The sequence below is a fragment of the Onychostruthus taczanowskii genome, unplaced genomic scaffold, assembly GCF_017590055.1.
Source record: "Onychostruthus taczanowskii isolate IOZ18803 unplaced genomic scaffold, ASM1759005v1 scaffold6, whole genome shotgun sequence".
Taxonomy (NCBI): Eukaryota; Metazoa; Chordata; class Aves; order Passeriformes; family Passeridae; genus Onychostruthus; species Onychostruthus taczanowskii.
The window spans coordinates 4,186,194-4,207,637 of record NW_024503679.1 but is presented as its reverse complement, the minus strand read 5'-3'; the positions used below and the strand labels follow the sequence as shown (position 1 = coordinate 4,207,637).

General features: G+C 40.2%; 1 protein-coding gene across 3 annotated transcripts in view; it reads right to left on the bottom strand.

Moving 5' to 3' along the window:
- Window positions 1–21,444, bottom strand: part of THSD4 (thrombospondin type 1 domain containing 4) — a 241,152-nt gene that overhangs the window by 157,538 nt on the left and 62,170 nt on the right. For all 3 annotated transcript variants that reach the window (XM_041418530.1, XM_041418529.1, XM_041418531.1), the window contains one exon: window positions 15,900–16,002. In XM_041418530.1, coding sequence (XP_041274464.1) covers window positions 15,900–16,002 — 103 coding nt within the window. The remainder of the gene's footprint in view (window positions 1–15,899; window positions 16,003–21,444) is intronic.

Below are 21,444 nucleotides of genomic sequence, written 5' to 3'. Positions count from 1 at the left end.
ACGCGCTCTGGATAAGGAGCAGAGCACAGCTCAGGATGCTGAATTTCCCTTTGCATCTGCACACCCAGATCCAGGCTAGAGGGGCTCACACAGACACATCTCCATCCTGTTCCTGAAACTTTCTACCCAGCAGTTCACCTGAGATTATTTCCATAGATTCTTATTAACTGTATTCAATTTATATCCTACTTGATTCTGTGAAAGCCGAAGACCCAAAACCTTTGCATCCTAAGGGTAAATATTTTCTATGCCACAGAAACCTCGAATCTAAGAAGTTAAAAGAGTATTAACTTTTTTTTTTTTTAAACTACTTCCTGTGTCCCAAAATGTCTTGCTGACCTGCCCCTTCAGTGCCTGCTTATTTGCACAAGCCCTGGGCTGGGATGTCTAACGTTTGGGAAGGTCACCACACTGCAGAGCGGGTTCCTGTGTTACGGGCTGATTAAAGACACAGACTGTGTTACATGAACTGTGGCCAACACCCAGTAAGGTACAGTAATGCAATTACTGCTTTTACTGAAGTCTCACTATGTGGGATATAAGTGCAGGGGTCTCTTGGGAGGCAGACTTCCACAGAAAAGATTACCATGAATAATCCTAGAAGAAAGGTCTTTCAGGAAACAACATATTACTTATTTGTCCTCCTGCCAACTCTGTCTCTAAAACTGACAAGAGGCAATAGTCTCAGAAGCAACGGTCCTGATTGCAATGCACAGAAAAAGAAACAGAAGAATGAGTTCACAGCCAAACAGGAACGTTAATAAAGTATCCCTTTGATAATAGCAGGACATGCCTATAATACCCATGTTTTCACAACCACTTGAATCTTATCTCAAGAGATCCAATATCCCAAGCAGTAGAAAAATCCTTTTGAAACTTGGATTTCTTCTTAACAACACAGTCTTTTCTTCTTTGAAAACTTAACACCTGCTCTCCAATCTGCATTTGTAATTCAGGCCCCTGTCCTGCGTGGTTCTGCTTTAACAGAGAGCAGAGGGATCGCCTCTGGCATGTACAAGAATATCAATCTTGCTAATATGATTAGAAGCAGCTGTGAAGACAAACGTATACAGATTTTAAGCTGTCTGTGGTGTAGGTGCCTATACCAGTTGCCAACATACACAAATCCTCAGGCCATCGTATTTTCCCTGCAGTTGATGCCCGTGCTAACTGGATATAGAACATGTGCTGCTTTCACTTGGCCTTCCAAATTCAATTTCCAGCACTAACTGTGACCAATATCCAATAAAAACAGGTGGTCTGATCAGCAAAATTTCCACTTTCATGTGAATGCAATAAATATTTCAATAAGCAATTAAGCAATAAGTATTTATTGAAATGTCAGGCTAAATTATTGCAAATTGTAATAATTGAGTGAATTATTCAATAATTTAAATACTGCAATAAACACCTTAATATGTATTGCAGTATAGTTTCATAAATCATAAACTAACCAACATCTAGAATATATTATATGTGTTATACAAACATGCAGCACCTCCTTCATATACAAACCCTACACAAGCTTGCATACACATAATTCCTCAATTAAATGGTGTGGAGGGATTTACCAGTGCATAAATAAGACTAACTGCTTAGGTTTAGACACATGGTCTTAAAATATGTTTGTGCACATTTCAGAGAACTAAAAAACTTATTTCTGACTACTGGTAACTGTCTCTTTGTAAACACTCCTGTCATGAAAATTAATCTTAAATAAAAAGATTTATTAGAGACACACTTCATCAGAATTAATATCAATGTGTAAGAATAAAAGTAAAAAATAATTTGTGTGAACAGTTTTGTCTGCATGCATTAGGCAGCATCCTTAGAACTTGACAAGTCAGCCAGATTTTGAATTTCAAAATATTTTTAAGGCCTTGACCATATTTTTTTTTATGATTTGAATTTTGCAGGTCTTTGCTGCCAACCCATCACTCCTATTCTTTCATTTGGAATGCAACATTTGTTATCCTCAAGTACTGAAGTAATTTTCGTGGCAGTAGCAGCAAAAATACAGAATTACTGCTACTATTGGATAAGCCAGAGCTGACTTCACAGAACAGCGTGTATCAGAAAAAGGGCCAAAAGCAATCCTGTATTAAAAGACCATTCCTGTGCCCAAAATTTCCTGAAGAATAATGCTACATGTGAGCTGGAGATTGAGATCTTGCCCCGGGCTGGCAGGCATAGCTTCGAGCACAGCACCAGGATCCCATTTCCTCTGTCTCAGCCCGGGGCTGGTGCCAAGCATGTTTACTGATGAATCCCCCATGCTCTGCAGCAGGCTGCACAGGAACAGGATTTTCAACCTAAACACAACCCACTAAACTTTATACAGCTGGGGTTTGTTCTCCTCATAGAATGCTCTAAGAAATGTTTTGCTGTAATTGTAAACTAGGTAATGGTGAAATGCACTTGGGCTGGGCTGTACAAACATGCAGGAAGCTGAGCCGGCCCAATTCACCTGTGGGAACGAGCAACACATTGCACACTAGCTCCAGGATATGCCTTTGGATTTGAAACAGGGAGGACTAAGGGATTGTCCATATAAAAGAAGAATAAATCACAGGGAACATTGAATTCATTGAACAGGTATATTGAATTGAAGAAATTCAATATACCAAGCGAAAAATATCGCTCTGCAGTACCAGATCTAACCATGGTGCTAGAAAAACAACACTCACCAAAAAAACCTTATAAACAGTCACTAGAGAAAGCCAGATTTTTTTTTCAAGTCTAAGTCTCAGCTATTCTTTTCATAAATCATGAAAGAAATAACTAGACTTTTCTTCCAATTATTTTTAAACTAAACATATATGGTATAAGTGACAGTCATGCATAAACATCTGAAAATACTGTAACTATCCAGTAAAGGATTAAGAATGTTCAGTAAGCTGATATGGGTTTTGGAGTAAGATCAAAATAAAACCCTCAAAACGAAGCCCAGAACCTAACTAATTAAAAGAAAAAGCAAACACTTGACAGCAAGATTGTGAAATAATTGAAAACCCTCTCAAGGAGAATTAAGACCTTTTAAACACAGAATACCAAGTTCTAAATACATAAAGAAACTAAGGATAGACAAATTAGACTAATCAGCATGTCTTTTTTTACTCTTTTCCCTACTAATGTTCTATATGTTCATTGAGATAAAATCAGTGGGTTTTATTCTCTGTGTTTGGCTGCTGAGATTCAGGTTTGATTAATGGACAAACACTGGGAGTCATGTTCTCTCTCATGCTCTTGGAACTCCATGGCAACAACTGCTCCTGGGGTGAGAAACAGCAGCCTGCAGCAACAGCTCAGGGAGCAGATCAGCTTCTCCAACATGCTGGGCTTGGTCTAAGGGGAAGCAGGGTTTGAAAAGGAGCCTCCTCCTCTGACCTGCTTTAACTGCCACAGTCACTCCCAGCTGGAGCTGGCCCAGTAAAGCCAGCCACTTTCCTCAATCAAATTCCATCATCTCCACCACAACAATCTGCCAGTCTGGGTGCAGACAGATGAGACCATGCTGTATGAAACCCAAGGAGTAGGAAACCGGCTGGTATTTCTGCTTTCCCCTGACACTTTCTGTTCAGAGTCAGGCTTTTCATCTATTCAAATGACTTGGCCATGTGCAAGAATCTCTTTGATATATTGTATTTGATATATTGTATTTTCAGCATACACAGTGGAGTCATTCAACTGATATTTTCCCCGTTTTTTCAAAATTTTTCATTTCGTGAAAACTGAAGTATGTTTGTTTTGCTGAAAATCAAGACAGGGATGTCAAAAACATTTTCACTTTCTTGTTTCACTTCAATGCTGAAACACCTTATTACACTAAAAATTAAAATGATTTTACATCCTAATAATATTACAATTATATATATATTTAAGTTTTGACAATACTGATCCCAAATAATTTGATAAGGTAGAATGTATTAATGGAACATTTTCCCATTTTCAGTTTTTGTTCAAAGTTGGAATGAACACAAGTAGTCAAAATGTTAACACTGCAACAACACAACACAACCCTCTCCCTAAGACACACAGAGCAGACAAACAATACATTACAACTCATGCCAATTTTTACACAAGCAATGACCTGTTGTTTGTTTAAGGATGCTTTGGCTCTTGTCAGTAATGTTAAAGCACCTCATACGCATTACAGAAAACCCATGAGATATAGAGGGCATTTGAAACTGAATTTCACAGTCAGTATCCGGACACAGAGAGATTAATTAACTTTCTCACTGCTAGATAGGAAACCTGAGCAAGCCTGAGATGCAGCTCTGCATCCCACCCTGCCTTCCCTGGGGATGCCAGTCCCAGTGCCTTATGCCACATCCCCACCAGCCCCAGCTCCCGAGCTCAGGGCCAGCAGCCTGCTCTGCCTTTCACCAGAGCTGCATTTGGTGCATTATTTATAATTTTACTACTTCAGCTGATCAAAGTCATGGACTAGATGTTGACTTTTTAGATGTTTTGGCAGCACAGTTGGAGGAACTTGAAATTATTAAGCAGATGTTCTGCGCCATAACTGGGGGCTTGTTTTGCTCTAATGAGATGCAGTATTTGTTACAATGAAGGAAATTGCTTGTGGATTTGCTATAATGCATTTTACATGCATGGGGTTACATTTATACTGGAGCAATGAAAAGAAAATACAGTAAAAGTCTGCATTACTTTTCAGATCTGATGATGTCACCAGACTCATATTATTACATCTGAAAAAAGATCAAGCTCAACTTTTTGAGGTCTGTTTCTGTTTTTGTACTTGATATTCACCTCAGTGGTGAAATGGGTCCAAACAGTTAGCTCTTTGTGATCTCTCTCCAGAGGAATCACTGTACTATTGCAGCAGAATCAACCAGAGTGGGTTGCACCTCAGTGTTTTTAGGCCTCTGACCAAAATTATGCAGAAGCAGATCTCCTCCCTTTGTAGATATATGAGCAAATTTAATGCACAGTTTCTCTGGCTCTTTCAAATTCAATTTTAAATTTGTGGCGTTTGGATTTAAATTCAGAGTTACATAGTGCAATATGGAAAGTAAATTAACAAATTCACAAGTTGACTAGGTGGACAAATGCCAGAGATCTGTATCAATCTGGGTGTAAGAGTGAGGACTGATCCAGAAAAGCATTAACAAGAATTGTCTGTCCTTTGTAAAAGACCTCAAACTGCGGCTTAGATATTTATTATGCACCACACTTATAAAACTTCCAAGATGTCTAATGGAAACAGAGCACAATAGAAGCCAGTTCTGCTTTTCATTTTATATACTACCACTGGGAATCTCTTTCTTCTGATGTTCATCCATATTATAAGTTTTTTCTTCACAGTGGGTAAGAGTTTCCTTGCTTTGAAAATAGCAATTCATCATAACAAGAAGGAATATCGAGCATATATAAATGCCAGTCCAACGACTTATACAGTCTAAATTGGCAAAATCATTTAATTCCCTTCATAACACTCAGCACTACCAAGTAACTCCATCAAAACACTAACAGAACACTCCAGAGACACAGAAATGCCAATATTTAATTAATTATGTGCAACACAGGCACCCACATTCATACTAATACATAACCTCATTTTTGTAGCAAACAGCAACATCAGTGAGAGCTGTGAACTCTGCTCCTTTGAAAGCCTGTGAGATGAAGTTGGAAATTGTCAATCTGAGGGCTCTTAAAGGAATTCCACATTAAAAAATACACTGTAATCCTTAATCCTTTTGATCCTCTGTAGCAGTTTATCTTTACAACATCTCATCCCTTCCCCCACTCTTAAAATCCTGCACAGTAACTTCAAACTTAAAATACACTGTAATCCTTAATCCTTTTGATCCTCTGTAGCAGTTTATCTTCACAACATCTCATCCCTCCCCCACTCTTAAAATCCTGCACAGTGACTTCAAACTAAGCCTGAGCTCAGCGAGTCTCAGCCCTGAGCCGAGCTGCAGGCACAAACCTTGGCTTTCCTCACCACAAACCACCGAGTCTCCTCCTGACAGCCCACGGACAGTGGATTTATCAGAACAGGAGAGGCTGAAGCAGACGCCTTTCACGTTGTATCTGTCCCAGGCCCGAGCAGGGACAGCAGAGCTGGCACATTCAGGCCGGCTGACGAGGGCCGCAGGAAGCGGCAGGCAGGGCCGAGCCTCCAGCAGGGAGCTGTGCAGCCCCTCCTGCAGCGGCCTGGAAGCGGCTGCACGGCCATCCGTCCCCCTGGGCGAAAACTGCCCGTGCTTCAAGTGCCCGACACCGTGCTTCCATGGCAAATACCAGTGAGCCACAACGAGGAAAACGCAGCAGCAGCAGCAGCCTTGCCAAATCTGAAACACAACAAATTCTAGACTCCAGCAGGCTCCCTAAAATTTTCAACCAGCCACAACTTCTGACCTGCGACCTCACACCACAGTGCTCTTGGTAACTATGACCAAAGGCTTTGGCCACACTTCAGACTGACCCAAAACTCAGCTTCAAAACTGAGAAGTATTTAGAATGCTAAACATGTAAAATCCACACATTTTAGTGGAACCAGAACTTGTATATCTACCCTTTCAGTATATGTAGGTGTAAATTTCTGAAACCCATATTATGCCATAGAAATTACATTAAGAAAATAGAATTTTACACCTAAATCTTCTGGAAAGTGCAAGTTGTACTACTGACAGTATGCATAATGAATTTTTGAATACACAAATGGAAACTGTGAACATAAATGTTTAGATTCACATTTGAGTCTCTCTGAAGTTATTGCTTTTTTTCATATTAGCTGAGACTGGAACAGGCTCAAAATGAACAAACTGTAAGTGAAAAGTATCTTAATATATAATTCTTTCAATATAATGTAACACACTCAGAAGAAATCCGTCTTCCAACGTAGATGGGAAAGAGTCTCTGTTTACTAAGACCCCTTTTATAGTTCATTTCTCCATTTCTCCATTACTTCAGTGCTTGGAGCTTTTTAGAACTAGAAATCCATGTACTATTTTCACTTTTTAGGACAACTGTCAGTACTTTAAAAGTTCACTAAAATAAATGTTTAATTTCTAGTCACCATTTTAATTACTCAGGAACAAAGACAGTAAAACAAAAGACAGACATTTTGGGGAGGGTTAAAGAAGTAAAGTACTTTGGTCTCTGAGATGATCCCAAAGCCCTTCTTTGTGTACTTGTAACTTGTTGACAGAATGAAAGAAGAGTCTGAATCCCAAGTTTATGTCACTGATTTCCAAGTCCCTGCTCATACACCCACCCAAAGAACCATGCCCAACTCAGCTCCCTGAACCTTTGAGCAGAGTAGAGGCTGCAGGTGCACTCTTTGAACTCATCATTTTTGAAAGAAACTGTGAAAATTTCTAGTGAGTTCCTGAGCCTCCATGGAATTATGTACATACCAATTCTCTGAAAACAAAGAAATCTGGATATTATCAGCCTGCAACAAAGTTTTTCAGAATCAGTTCTGTACACTTTTTTAGTTACATGTGGAATTTTCTTCTAAATTACCTCATCCAAAAGCCATTGAAGTGAATGGGAAAAACTCATGCTGACCTGAACAATATGTATACCATTAGGACCTATAAAAAGTTATATTTATATTGCTTTTCTTTAACTTCAGCAGCAACCTGACTGGGAGCTCTGCAGCCTGCTACACACACAGCACCACATTAGGACAATTGCTCTTGGCTGGAATAGATAAATGTGAAAGTTTTTCTGAAATCAAACACATGGAAAACACATGAAATTATTTAAAACCTTTTGAAATGCATCATTGAATCAACAAAAACTATTTCCACACATTAACTGAGAAAAAGATAGTGTATTCACTTGATTTTTAAAACTGCAAATTGTAAAAGAAATGTGCTGAATTGTACAAGGAATGTGTTGAATAAATATTTCATGCATTTAACAACAAAAATGGAACATAATATGATATGTCTTGATAATCCTTTGCTTAACTGCTGCCCTGTTTATTCAATACTCCCCAAAGTTAACGCATAACATGTTAAAATGATTACACAGTCGTGACATTGCAGCTCCATTTTATTCTCCAGACTATTTCATAAATTTGGGAGATAGGGCAGGATCACTGGGGTTCATGCAAGCAGTGCACACCTGCAGAGCACTGTGACCCCCGAGTTTCCCCCCACTCTTGTCATCATACTACAAGAAATGGTTGTGCAGATCTGCGTGACAAGGACTCCTAGGACTACAAACATGGAACTCATACAAAGTAATTTCCTTGTGAAGCTGTAAAATACATCTGCTCAGAGCATCTGATCCTGCATGGCTCTGCTACAAAAGGAATCTATAACCAAACAGAACAGATTAAGGAGAATTCAGACTATTCATTTTTGTATCCCCAGAGGTGTAGGAATAAGGATAGGATGCCTCCTTTTCTGTTGGTTTAACTATAAAGAATTCAAAGGAAGTAAAAATATTGATTCAACAGCAAAGGCAGATCTTTTGAGGGAAATTTTGTCTCTGAAGCTTAATGGAGGACTTTTCCCATGGACAATAGGAGTCAACAGAAGATACCAGCAAACAAGACTAAAGCATCCCAAAGCTCAGTACTCATTATGCAGTAACAGACACTTGGCCACAGTAAGCATCCACTGCAGAGTGGGAGAAATAACACAGTCAACATCTTTATTCCTCCCCGTTCTCTCCCTTATCTTGGCAAACACGGCATAGAAAACATGGGGTGCTACAAAATGAAATGGAGACTCTAAAAGAGTTTTTTATGGGTAGGATTATAGGTTGCCACACAACCTTTGGGAGAACTGACAGAAAAGAGAAAATGCTGAATATCTTTATTTCTTATTCACACATGGCAGAGGTTTTGCTGCTAAGAAAGCTGTGCTTGATCCAAAACAGAGGAGTCAGAAAAGATGGAGACAAACCCCCTGGAACTGCAAGGGCAGGTTAAATTCTCAGGGTATGTTAATTTAAAGCAAGCATGCTCTATGCTAATTTTCACTCCTGGATAATCACATCCATAGCCACACCCTCGATCCCTAGCAGCCTCTGTTTCCAGGGTATTCTCTTGCCCACCTTTACAGAACTCAGACTGCTCCCCAAATCAAAGGGATCCAAATCCTCAGCTGTCCACTTGCAGCAAGTTTTAGGCTGCTCTGCACAGCCACTGGACACAATGAAGCTATGTAAGAAGCACAGAGAGATAAGGACTGGTACAGATTGATTACATGAGCTCATATACTGTTGACTCATGTACCCCACTTATTACAGACTTTGCCTGACAGCCAAGTCAGACATTGAGAAAGTTGTGATAAAGCTCCTTAATACCAATAGCTTGTGATTTGTGGATCAAAGCATTCCATTGATTCCATTCTATGGGGTGGAGGTGTTTGTTTTTAATTCATTTCTGAATATTGGATACCTGCATCTTGTTTCAAGGAACACTAATAGATAAAACAGACAAATTTTATCAAAGCATCTGTACCACTCACTGCTACACATGCTTTGCAAATAACAAATCTTCCTTCTAGATTCTGTTCTAGCCTAAGAATCTTCAGTACCACACAATCTGGATACAATTTTGTTTCTACATCTGAGCCTGAAAGCCACAACATCTGTCCTTAACTTTCTGCTCCAACCAAAAGAACTAAAAAGTGTGCTTTGAAATGGGGGGCATCATTCTTCCTGGGACATTTCCCCAACTCACAATTAATGCAACAGGATAGGTCAGATACTCTAAAATACAGCAGTAAATATTGGTCACCTGGACACAGAGGGCAGTGTCTCACAGCCAACCTAGGCTACATTTATCTAAGGCCTGTAAGAATGGGACAGATATGACCTGTCTGGTTTGTCCCACTTTCCTGTCTTACAAACACATTCTGTTTAGATGGTTTATCTTCCATTGCACTTCAGAGTGTCTTGAATTTAGAGCTGAATGACAACATCTGATGGATGTAATTTCCCTTTTTCCTAAAGGCACCAACAACCATTTCCAATTCTTGAGGCTCATCCAGGTGTCCATCTATAAACACCCACTTCTTGCTCTCACCACTCTTAACCCACTTTCCCCTCCAAACAGCACGTAGAAAAGTGAAGAAATTAAAGTATGCACAATTAATTAAAACACTACATGTGGTGCATGTGATCTATTACAGGGAAATGGATCATTTCAGCCATCAGAGTATGCTGGGCCCTGCTGACAACAGTACACTTAAAAAATGCATATGCATTATTAATTATTGTAACAAACCACAGAATCAAAAGTAAAAGCCAGGCTCTACTATCACTAAGTGTCTTAAAAATGCAAATCAAAATATGCATATTAATAAAATTATACAGAAAGAATAACTGTAAAAGGTAAGTTGCCATGTGGAAGCACTAGGTTTCCATATACATAAATATCTCAGCAATTTTTTTTATTAAAGCTTTCTATAGAAGTAGTTACATATTTCAGTAATACACAGGATATTTACAATTTCCAGGTCAAGCTCAACACAACAGATGTTCAGGAAGCAGATTTATAGAGAAGTCAAAGAAATGCCTCAGATACTTTACCACAACATACTTATAAAAATGCAAACTTCCATGTGCTTTCTCTTGTGATCCATTCACAAACCAGCAATAAATAAAGGGGAAAACAGGGACATAGGATAAGTGAACTTCTTGTTCTGCATTGGAATGAATTGTAGTCTCGTAAGTGAGCAATATTTCAAAAACATTTCAGTTAAAAGTGAAATCAAATTTTCAGTAATTTGTGAAAAATTGATATTTCACTGCCTCACAAAGGATTTCCACTGAGTCTGAAGGAAATTAGAGATCATATTCCATCAGAATTCAAGAGGGATTTTATGCCTATAGTGCCTAAACTCTTGTCAGTAATTACAGGTATGTGCTTCAGGATGTCTTGTATCTATCATTATGGAAGCAGGCACTGTTTGAGTTGTAACTAATCAATAAAAATAAACACCTACTCATGACATTTCAAGTTTCCCAAAACTGTCTGATGCCTCATTGATGAATTTGTCTGCCTACAGCATTTCACATAAAACAGGAGAAGTAAAACCAAATTGTCTTAGGAAATAAAGTGCATGCAATTAAAGGACGTGCACTGTAAAGAACAACTAGCCACAGACTGGAATAGAAGCAATCAAGAAATTTCTAACAGGTGGAGGCAAAAGAGAAGCAGAGAAGTATGGTCTGCTGCAATGAGAAATGAAGATTTCAAGCAGCTGCCTCATTGAATATAATAACTTGCAGCTGAGTGAACTGCAGCACAGCTGGGTTATTTCAAGAGATACTGTGTATAGATTCCCAGTATATATGTATATATACATATATAGTTGCAGGATATCTGTGTATCTGTATGTTCACTAACTAGAAGTAAGTTACTTGAGAAAGTATAAATACAACAGTAAGATGACTTCTTGTCCTCTAGGTGAAAACATTAGGTTGTCCAAGTATTGCACAAAAAGCTGAGAGAATGTAGTTCAGCACAGCCTCTCCTGAGCCCCAAGGAGCTTGCAGTCACAAATCAGGGAAGGCCAAGCATTCATAAAGTGGTACTCAGTTACTTTTGGTTCTCAAGGACAGCACTGCCAAGGATCACAGGCATTCAGGAAACACACACTAGGACCGACCTTCCTGACCATACACAACAATCAATTCTCTGAGTACTCCAAACTGAAGTTCCACCTTCAGTTAACATAAAGAGATGACACAAATGTTAGGTTTCTCCATATATATCAACCTACACAGTGTTTCTGGAATGGTTTCGTACCAAGATGTAATGAACTCCAGCAATGGACACTGAACCAATAATGTGCATATAAACAACATATATCTATAGTTTGTTAATAAACATATCTCACAATTCTAAGAGAAGAAAAAAACCCACGCTAAATCACTGAATACAAGCATAACATATTCAGGCTTGTCCTTGGAACAGCTTTCCGCTGTTCCATCGCTGAATGGAAAATACTCCACAAACATCTTACTGTAGAGACTTTAGAAGTGAGTAAATTGTCTCCTCTCAAGCCCTTACACCCTCGTCTGCACAAGACCCAGGCAACTAAGCCACAACCTCCCAAGCCTGAAACATCAGCACAACTGCTCTGTGCCTACAAACTGTCCAGGATCCACAAGGAGCTTCTGCAATGTCCTGGTAACTGCACTCCCTGTACCTCCTCTCTGACTCCTCGGTACTCCAAGTGCTTGGGGCTACGCGCTCCTCGCAGCACCTGACCAAGACTTTTAAGAGATCTTGGGCTTTTCTGCCATTTTCTAATTACTTATATCATATTAATCAGACCTCATTCAGTGTCTTCTGTGTCATCAATTGCCAGCAGAGAAGTTTCTTAGCAACTTGAACGTCTTAAGTTGGGCCACTACATTTTGATCTGTCAGAAGAAGCTATTTTGTCATTCAAAATGAGGGAAAACTGTTGTTAAAAATCCAGCAAGAAAAAAACACAAATCCATAAATGCAGCAGCTTGGCATTATTCTTCAGTCTCCATCTTAATACCCAAACTGATTCATACTAAATCTTAAATGCCTCTTGTCTGACACAAAGTATTGAAGCTGCAGTATTTACTAGACACTTGCGGAAGCTATAAATTTCATTTTCTTCAGAGCTTATATTTATCCCAGCTGTAGCAGGCAGATATCTCTAGCTAGAAGTCAGGTTACTAGAAAGTATTTTAAGACAAAAATGAACTGATAAATGATTTTACAGCACATACAGATTTACTGGTACAGTGCATTCTCCTCTGACACAGCACAGCCTTCAGGATGGAGTATTGACATGAGTGTCGTTTTAGAGAAAAGAGCACCATTGAAGTTCAGCATGAAAAAACACGCTGACCAAATATCCCTCCATTCATTCAATGCTTGGATTCTGATACATTTCAAGTAAAGAGAAGCCAGCTGAAACTGCCTCCTGGCCTGTCACAATGCTGGGTGCTGACTCCTGGCCCTGTCAGCCTCTTTTGCCCCAGCTGATTTTCAATCAATCTCTGTGATGCCCATCAGTAGTTAGGTCTGGCAACAACAACACTTGGGGGACACTGGGGACACATTTTTCCCCCCAGATAAAATGCAGCAGTGACATCAGTACCATTTGACCTACCCTGCACTCAGCTACAGGAATTTTCGATCCAGTTGAAACCCAGCCTGACTCCCAAAGTGCTCCCAGGAGCAACGTGGTGTTACAGGCTCTGTAACAACTCCTGTCTGTCAACATCAGAAGAACAGGGAGGTCACAGGAGCAAGCCAGGCCTGGCAGTCAGAAGGAACAGAAGCAAGGCTGCCAGGCCTTGCAGAGCTCCTGCTGCCCGCAGAGCCGGCCGTGCCCGGAGCAGGGGAAGGCGCTGCTCCCGGAGCACCCGGCGGGAGCGCGGCCGCTCCGGGCTCGGACGGGGCCGCTCCTTTCCCGCTCCATTCCCGCTCCCGCAGCCCTCCGGCCTCCAGGCCTGGCTGCCAGCAGCGAGCTCTTAAACTGCTCCCGAGATCTGAGCGTGGCTCTGCTCCTAGAAACTCGCTGGCTTCATCCAGCACTTGCAGCCAAAGACATCTTGACTCTACCACGTGGAACTAAACCAAGTGTACAGACACCGCTGGGATGATTCCTGAGCCACGTCCCCGCTCCTGCTGCTGCCTCCAGAGCCAGCATCCACTCAGCCCTGACACAAGCCACAGCTGCACATGTAAAATCACACACACACTGGGAACAGCCAGGATTCCTGGGAAATAAATGGTCTGCCCTGCAAACAAGCGCAGTCACCTGAAAGGGGAGCTCTCAAACTAGAGCTGATTTATTTACAACAAAAAGCAAACCAAAACATAATTTGGAGGGAATGCTTGGTCAAGTATCCATTTTACAAAACTTTCCATTAAAAATTCACAAATTTAAAATAACAAAATTGTAAAATAACAAAACAAACAAAAAAATTAACAGAATTATTTCCATTTAAACTTAACATCTCCTTTACTTTGAGGGAAGAGCCTCAGTATCTGCTAGGGGTAAATCATGTCTGACTTTCTTTCAGTGGACCAAGCTCTGATTTGCAAAAGAAACTCTATTTTTCTCTAAGACAACGGAATTGCTCAAACTTTACAGGGAGAAGAATACTGCGATTTCCTTCACTTAGAAGGAAGAAAAAAGCCAAGTCCCCAAAGAATACATTTTTAGCTCTTTCAAGTTTTACTCACTTTGGGGGCAGCCCCGACGGTCACCACTCTGAAGAGCACCCGGGCCAGTAAAGCCCAACGTCCCTGCAGGGCCGTGCAGGGAGCAGAGCTCGCAGCGCCTGTGCCTGCACAGGTGTGACTCCACCAGCTGGAACGAAACCCAGGGCTGCCTGGGACTGCTGTTAAAAGGCTGCTTATTACACATACCTGGCTGGCATTTTCAAACAGAAGTCAAAGCAAGAGGGTCTGCAGCTGACCAGGATTTTTTGCAGTCGTTGATTTGAAAATACTGCATTTCATGATGAATTTTGGATTTATGAGACTATCCAGGTATCCTCCTGAAGACAAACATATCAGGCACAGGTTCTCCTGGAGAGGATTTTATTCCATATTTAACCTTACAGAGAATTTCTGACAAAAAAGTCTGCAGCTGTCTCCCTCCTTTCAACAAATGCAACCTTTTTTCACTAATAGAGACTACTGTGGCCAGCTCCCCACAGTTACCCTTTTCAATCCACCAATAGGTTCTCTTTTCAATAGATTATTTTATCCAGCCATCAAAAGGTTACGAATTTTTATTTATTTTTTAATTTTTACAGTTGAAAATGAAAGTTAACTGAACTTGATATTTCAAATTAAAAGAGTTCAATTATCAGTATGATTAAAACACTCATTATTTCTTTAAACTTCAGGTGTTATGGTTACATCACTGTAATGTTTTCCCTCTACCACAACTGGATCCTTCTTCTCAAATCCTGCCTTTAAAGTCATCATGTGCTATTAGTTCTCACACACAAAGTAGGTTTTTTCATTAAATACTCTACATTCATAGGGTTTATAGTCCCTCTAATATGACTTTTTTAATAAAGACAAAAGTTTCTGTTGGAGCAGCAGCAGATAAAATGGGTTAGAAATGCAGCTGCACCAATCTGAACAAGGGAGAAATAAAAATGTGTATTTTTTTAAAAACAACAATAATCACACTTAATTCACCAGCAAGACAGTGCTATGATTACAGTTTAACTGCCCTTCTTGATCCAGTGTAAACATTAGGAGCAAGCTGTGCTATGCAGGGGAGGGAAAAAGAAATTATCATGGCAAGTTCTAGATCCCCTGATTCATCTTTCCTGGCAAAAGATGGAGTGAGTCAAAGCTGCTGTGTAGGAAGCAAGGAGAGGGAGGTGGGCTCAGCTGGCTCAGCACTGGCTGGGTCTTCTCAACTGGGGTTTGAAAAGGGATGCATCAAAGCTAATACATCATAACCCTTCAGGGCCACCTTGCAGAAGCAATGCTGCCTGCAGGATGTGCCTTCAGCCGTGTGCTCGCTGGGGTACCTGGCTCCTTGCTCTGCCTACATGCATGGTACAAAGTGCCAGACTTGTACAGCTCTGAAACTTCCTTTTGGGAACTTCACAAAGCCAAACACAGCTTTAACTAGAAACAGCATAAACTGAATGTTCATAATTGGAGATAAAGAGGTGCAGCTCTGCCACTCCTCACTTTGCCCACAGTAGATAAGAGCAGGACTGAGACAGGGCTACATTAGAAACAACCATTATCAGATCTAAGTGGGTGTCAGATATAAACCTACCTTCACCTGCACTGACTCATGTTCACTGTAAAAACAGGTAACATCAGCTGTGGATCAAAGCTGCCTGATGGCTCCCACTAAGTAGAAGTCACATCTGCCTTTCCAAAACACAATCTGTGTAACAATGCAAAACCAAGTTGTTTTCCCTTACCTTCTGCAAAAGGCTCCCATTCATAAAATCGACCCATAAATGGCTTGTTATTGTATGATGCACACTGTACCTCTCTAATATTCCTGCTGCTTTCAGGACACATCTGTTTAGATTAAAAAAAAAAAAAGGTAGCATTATAATCAACAGCAAAGTTATTTTTGCCTTCCTATTAATGAACTTTAGAAGGTTAGTGAAGGCATTGCAAAATTCTAATCCAGATGAATGATATAAACATCAGGAGACCTCTTAAAAACAGGTAACAAGCTGTGCTGTTAATAACAGTATCAAAAGTGCCTGTTGAAGAAAATTAATTTGCAAAGTTAATGGAGCAACAGTTCTATTAAAAAGAAAAAGTAAAGCTTTTATTGAGCTGCCATTTTCCTCAGCAACAGCACAACACTTCAAGATAAATTCAATATTAGATTAGAATTACTTCCTTTTCACAACAGCTTCACATTTTTCATCATTAAGTTTTTGGGCTCAGATTCAACAGAGTTGAAACACTCAACATACATGCTTCCATAAGTTATTAAAAGTTGACCACAGCAGTTTTTTATTCTCATCCTATGCTTTCATACCATATTTCCACTTTTTATTTTGTATTTCTACATGCTGCTATTACAGTCACTGCATGACTTTGCATTTCAGGTCATGCCTTCAGATCCTGAGCTCCTGCAACTAAGGAGTTGGTATAGGAGTTTTGCAACTAAAGGGCTGCTTCTACACAAGCACGTGTGCACACGCAGGTATTGAGGCAGGGCAGGTTTTACAGGAGGAAGTAGCATCCTTCCTTAGGTCACCTGCAATGCACACCTTTGGCAGACCAGCCTTGTTTGCGTGTGAAGTAGACTCCAAAAGCAAATACAAGTTAAATACTTAATGGCTTCGTTCTGCCTGAATCCTCACTGCGGTTAGAGCAGAAGTTTACTCTGTGTGTGGGCACATACAAAGGGGACAAAGACTTCTACCAAATGCACGGGGTTAATTAGAACAATTTCTATGCCTGGACAAAATAGGCAAGCTTTAGGCACAGATGCATTTTGTTGCATAGCCTTTAGATAATAAAAATTAATAAATAATTTACTAAAAATACTTAAAAACAGTCGAAATTACAGGAAGTACTTGACTAGAACAGAAGAATATTTTTTCTAGATGACAGATTTCAAGGGAAAGCTAGAGATAACATTATATGAAAACAGCATGGCTAAATAACTGTGTTTTCAAAGGGAACAGAAGAGAATCACTAAGAACAACTCCTGCTCCAACTGCAAGTCAGTTCTCTTATGCCTGTATAGTAGGAAAGACTGGTTGTCTGCTGGGGAAGCCAGGCAAATCAGAGGTCCCAGAGGAGTTCTTGCTTTGTATCCACCATCTCCCTAGGAAGATGCTTGTAACTGGATCAAAGAGACATCAAAGTCAAGAGTTTTCAAGTGGGCTATAAACTGTACCAAAGACATGCCCAGGGGAAGGTTCATGGACTACTTTATCTTCTACTAAAATCATGGTAACAAATCTTCTAGAATAAACACTCTTTCTGGCCAAGCAGCCATCAGTGCTTCTTCGCCCACCCTTCTGAAATCTCCCAGTACATGCAAATACTGCTTTCCTCAACAAACCCTGTAATAAAAATTTTAAAAACCACAAAACCCAAAGAAACCCAAAAACAAACAAACAAAAAGCCTTCCCTGAAAATAGGACCATGAACCACCACAGTGGAAGAGTGGGACTAAAAGCCTTTCTAGTGCCAAATGCAGAAAGCAAAGCTATATTCCCACAACTCAAGCACAGCTCCTTCCATGTGTGGCACAGCAATGCAGAACATCTATTCACCACAATCACCATCCAAGGCAAGGAAATGTATTTTTCATGGAAACCAATTACTGCACATATCCTAAAGGTAAAGGGACAGAACCTGAGCTGGCATAAATTAAGGTCACTACAGTAAATTATAGCAAAACAAACATCAGTTTGCACCAGCCAAGAAGTCAGCCTGAAGGGTTTCTTTCTGGAATGCTTTTCCCTTTTTTTGGCACATGTTTTCTACCAGCCTATTGTGAAGTTTAGTTGCTTCTTGTTTTTCCTTTTCTGACCCTTGAGCTCATGCTCTCATGTACCAGTATTTCTGGCTCACAAACCATTTCCTGTACACCCCGCTCATACCAACTGCAGGCAATGTATGAGTAAAAATATCAAAATATTCATTGCTGTTGCCAACAAATAGTGACACCCATCCCTTCTAAGATCCTTTTCATATAGCTACAATTTCTGTTTTAAAACTTACTGACAGTTGCCCACAAGAGAGAGACCTCAGTGCTTTAAAGCAGGACCAGAGACAGACTAATGCACTAAACTCTGTGTGGATCAAGCAAAAATCAGAATAACAGGCTAACTCAGAACATCCCTGCTACTTTAGAAGCCCCAACTCAGTTGCTCTTCCTTCATTTCTTTCATCAAGGTTTAACTGCAATATAAAATTGTGAGGAAAAATTTGAACAATCTGGTCTGCAAAAACACTTTGCTTTGTTCTTGATACAGATTACATTAATTTGTATTTTCAATGTCTTTAAAATATTCTTTAGCTATGAAGTACAAGTAGGCAAAATTACAACAGTCCATGAATCACGAAGGCTTAAGAGTTATCTTATACTCTACATATATACTAGTTAACATCTATGCACCATTTACTAACCCCACCTAAATTGTTAATGCACAGCTGAATGCAGTGACAGTTTTATGCTGCCTACAGCTCAGCCTCCCTGAAAATTAAATCCTTGAGCCTTTCTCAGAAGACCTGAGTGCCAGGCACTTTCTCTTGGCCTCTCTGGCTTTCTAGCACTTTTGCAGGCAGAAAACCACTAAAATAAAAAAGCATTACCCTGTACAGTCAAAAGTGAAGCTTCAGTATAGGGGGTCCTGTAGATCCTCATTTTTTATTTATTCCCTGAGAGTACAAGCTATTTTTACACTTCAATATAATTACTATTTCTGTCATATACAGCTTGACTAAAACTCCTAAAATACAGCAACAAGCTTCTGTGCTGAGAAGATGGCAAGCCCAAAGGCAGCTCCTGTTTGCAGTGTCCAACAGCTGTCCCTTGCAGGGCTCCCCAGGCTGCCCAGCTCCCCCCGGAGCGCTGGAGGCAGCCAGGACACAGCCCCGGGCTGCAGCACCACCCGGCCAAGGGCCCCGTGCTGGAAGCAGCAGGCACACTGGCATGTCTGCAGGTGAAGAATGTTCTCTGGCTAAGCCAGACTACTAGGATTTAAACAGCACACATCTCTTTCCAAAATTTCTCTGAGACTTTTGGAATGAACTTTGCTGTAATATTTAACTTACTGTGTGATTCTCCCTTGGTTTCCCCTCAGTGACATCAAGGCATTATTAAAATCGTGCTGCCTGCTAGAGACTTGAAAACAGGGTTTTGGTAAACAAAATGTTGACTTTGATTCAGGGTTTTGTTAGCGACAGATCTGGAATTTCTTTTTTTTTTTTCTCAAAAACTTTGTCCTGTGATTACAAAGGAGTTATTAAGGGAATCCTTTTAAAACCAGATCTAGGGAGGCAAAAGCAGGAAAAAATATACTTTGCATCTACTAAGATAAATCTCAGATTCCTTTGTGTAGAGGCAGATATAAATTATCTAGAAATACATACTCTCTGCTGGGAGAGGGTTTTTAAATTATTGTTCTTTCAGCTGCGCACTGTAAAATCAGATACAGCATCTAGAATGCATAATTTTGTATGTTTTTTGATGATGCTTCTCCTACCTAAAATATGCTGCTTGGACAACACAATGACGTTAATTTAGCCTGTGGGGCTGCATTCAGCAAAGTGCCTTCGAAGTGCTGGATATTGGTAGTTTCACACAGGGTAAGGTGTGTCAGAGCTGCCTCTGCTGCACTTGGCTGTTTCAAGGAGGACATCTCGATTTTTCCTCCTGTGCCTTCAGAGAGCAAGGAAATTACCAGCAGCCTTCATGAGGCAGGCAGCACTCAGGAGTAAATTTTAGAATTATTCCTTTGTCTTGTGGGACTTTGGGCCAAACTTCTTGAAATGCACTGTGCCTGCTGTTGATAGAAACTTCGGAAACAGAGGCTTTATTTACGCCTCAGTTTCTTCTGAAATATGCAGGTATGAAAGTAGTCTGAGGGACAGCAACACACAGTATTTTCTTTGTCATGTACCATTAGATTTTCTTAAAATAACCTGCTACTACAGTTAAGATTATAAAACAAAGAAACCACCCTGCTAGCTTTTTAGCTTTTGGTTAACACTTGAAAAGCAAACTTTTTAACAAATCCTTGACACTTGCTTTAATTAAAGAAGTGCTGGCAAAACACCAGAAAATTATCAATCTGCCAGCTGCGGACTCACATCTGCCATTAGCAAAGCTGTGTCAAAGCTGAGCTGAGATAACACTTCTGGAAATGTGTAATGGGCCGATTTGGTCCTGAAACCACCTCTACAGGCAATTAAAACATTGACTAAGATTTTTGGCAATGTTTCATTCTTATGACCTACAGTAACTGGCAAATGCTTTTTCAATGTCCCATATCCCTTTTTGATTCTCCAGGTTCAGACATAATTCATAATTAGTATTTTCTCTGTGTGCAGTACTACATGTTTAATTAAGTCCAAATAATCTAGCTGTACTGCTGTTTTAGTTTTTGTAGTGGTGTTCTATATAATCGTATCAATCCTTTGGCATCCCAAAGGAAAAACACACCTCCAAAGAAAAATACTTGTTTCTGAAACAGTAATCTGAAAATTGTTCTTTCCTTTGAAGAGCTTATGCATTGTGTCCTTCAACATGCATAGTCTATGAATTCCAGTTCTTTACACAACAAGCCACCACTTCTGCAGTGAACTTGGAACTTCTGCTCTGAACTGCTGGTGTATTGTTTCTCTTGAAACCTACAGAAGTTCCAAGTCCACATAAGAAAGTGGAATGCAGGGTCCTTGAAATGTTAATTTTCCAGCTAAGCTGTTTCTCTTTGCATAGCCAAGGACCGTGCTTCCCTCATACGCAGTACCTCAAGGCAACCTCGTTTTGTCCAGCTGAACACACACTGAAAGAGAGAAATTATCCATTTAAAATCCTGGAGACGCTGATTTCCCCAATAGTTCTGATTGTATAAAATGGTAAGAGAACATAAAGACAACTGTCTGCCATCCAAAAAAAAAATTCTATATAATGCATATTAAATATCTGTGATGCAAAATACCAGACACAATCCAAATGGAACTGATGCTCCTGAAAAACCAAAATGTGCAAGAAACTTTAAAATGCATGTGAAGAACAGCTCTGCAGTAAAAAGGGTGCTAGCCAGCTCTGGTTACAGTGCACAGCACAGACAGTGCGCTGTAAATGTCTGGCCTGACATGCAATGAGAATTTCCATCTGGGAATGCAGCGGTATCTGCACAAGTTTATGAGGAAGGAGCACCTGTCCTGGCAGGCTCTGCACTGCCTCAAGGCATGCCTTTACACCTCCGTGTCTGCTGCAGCGCAGACACGCAGAGCAGTGACAGTCGCTGCAGACCC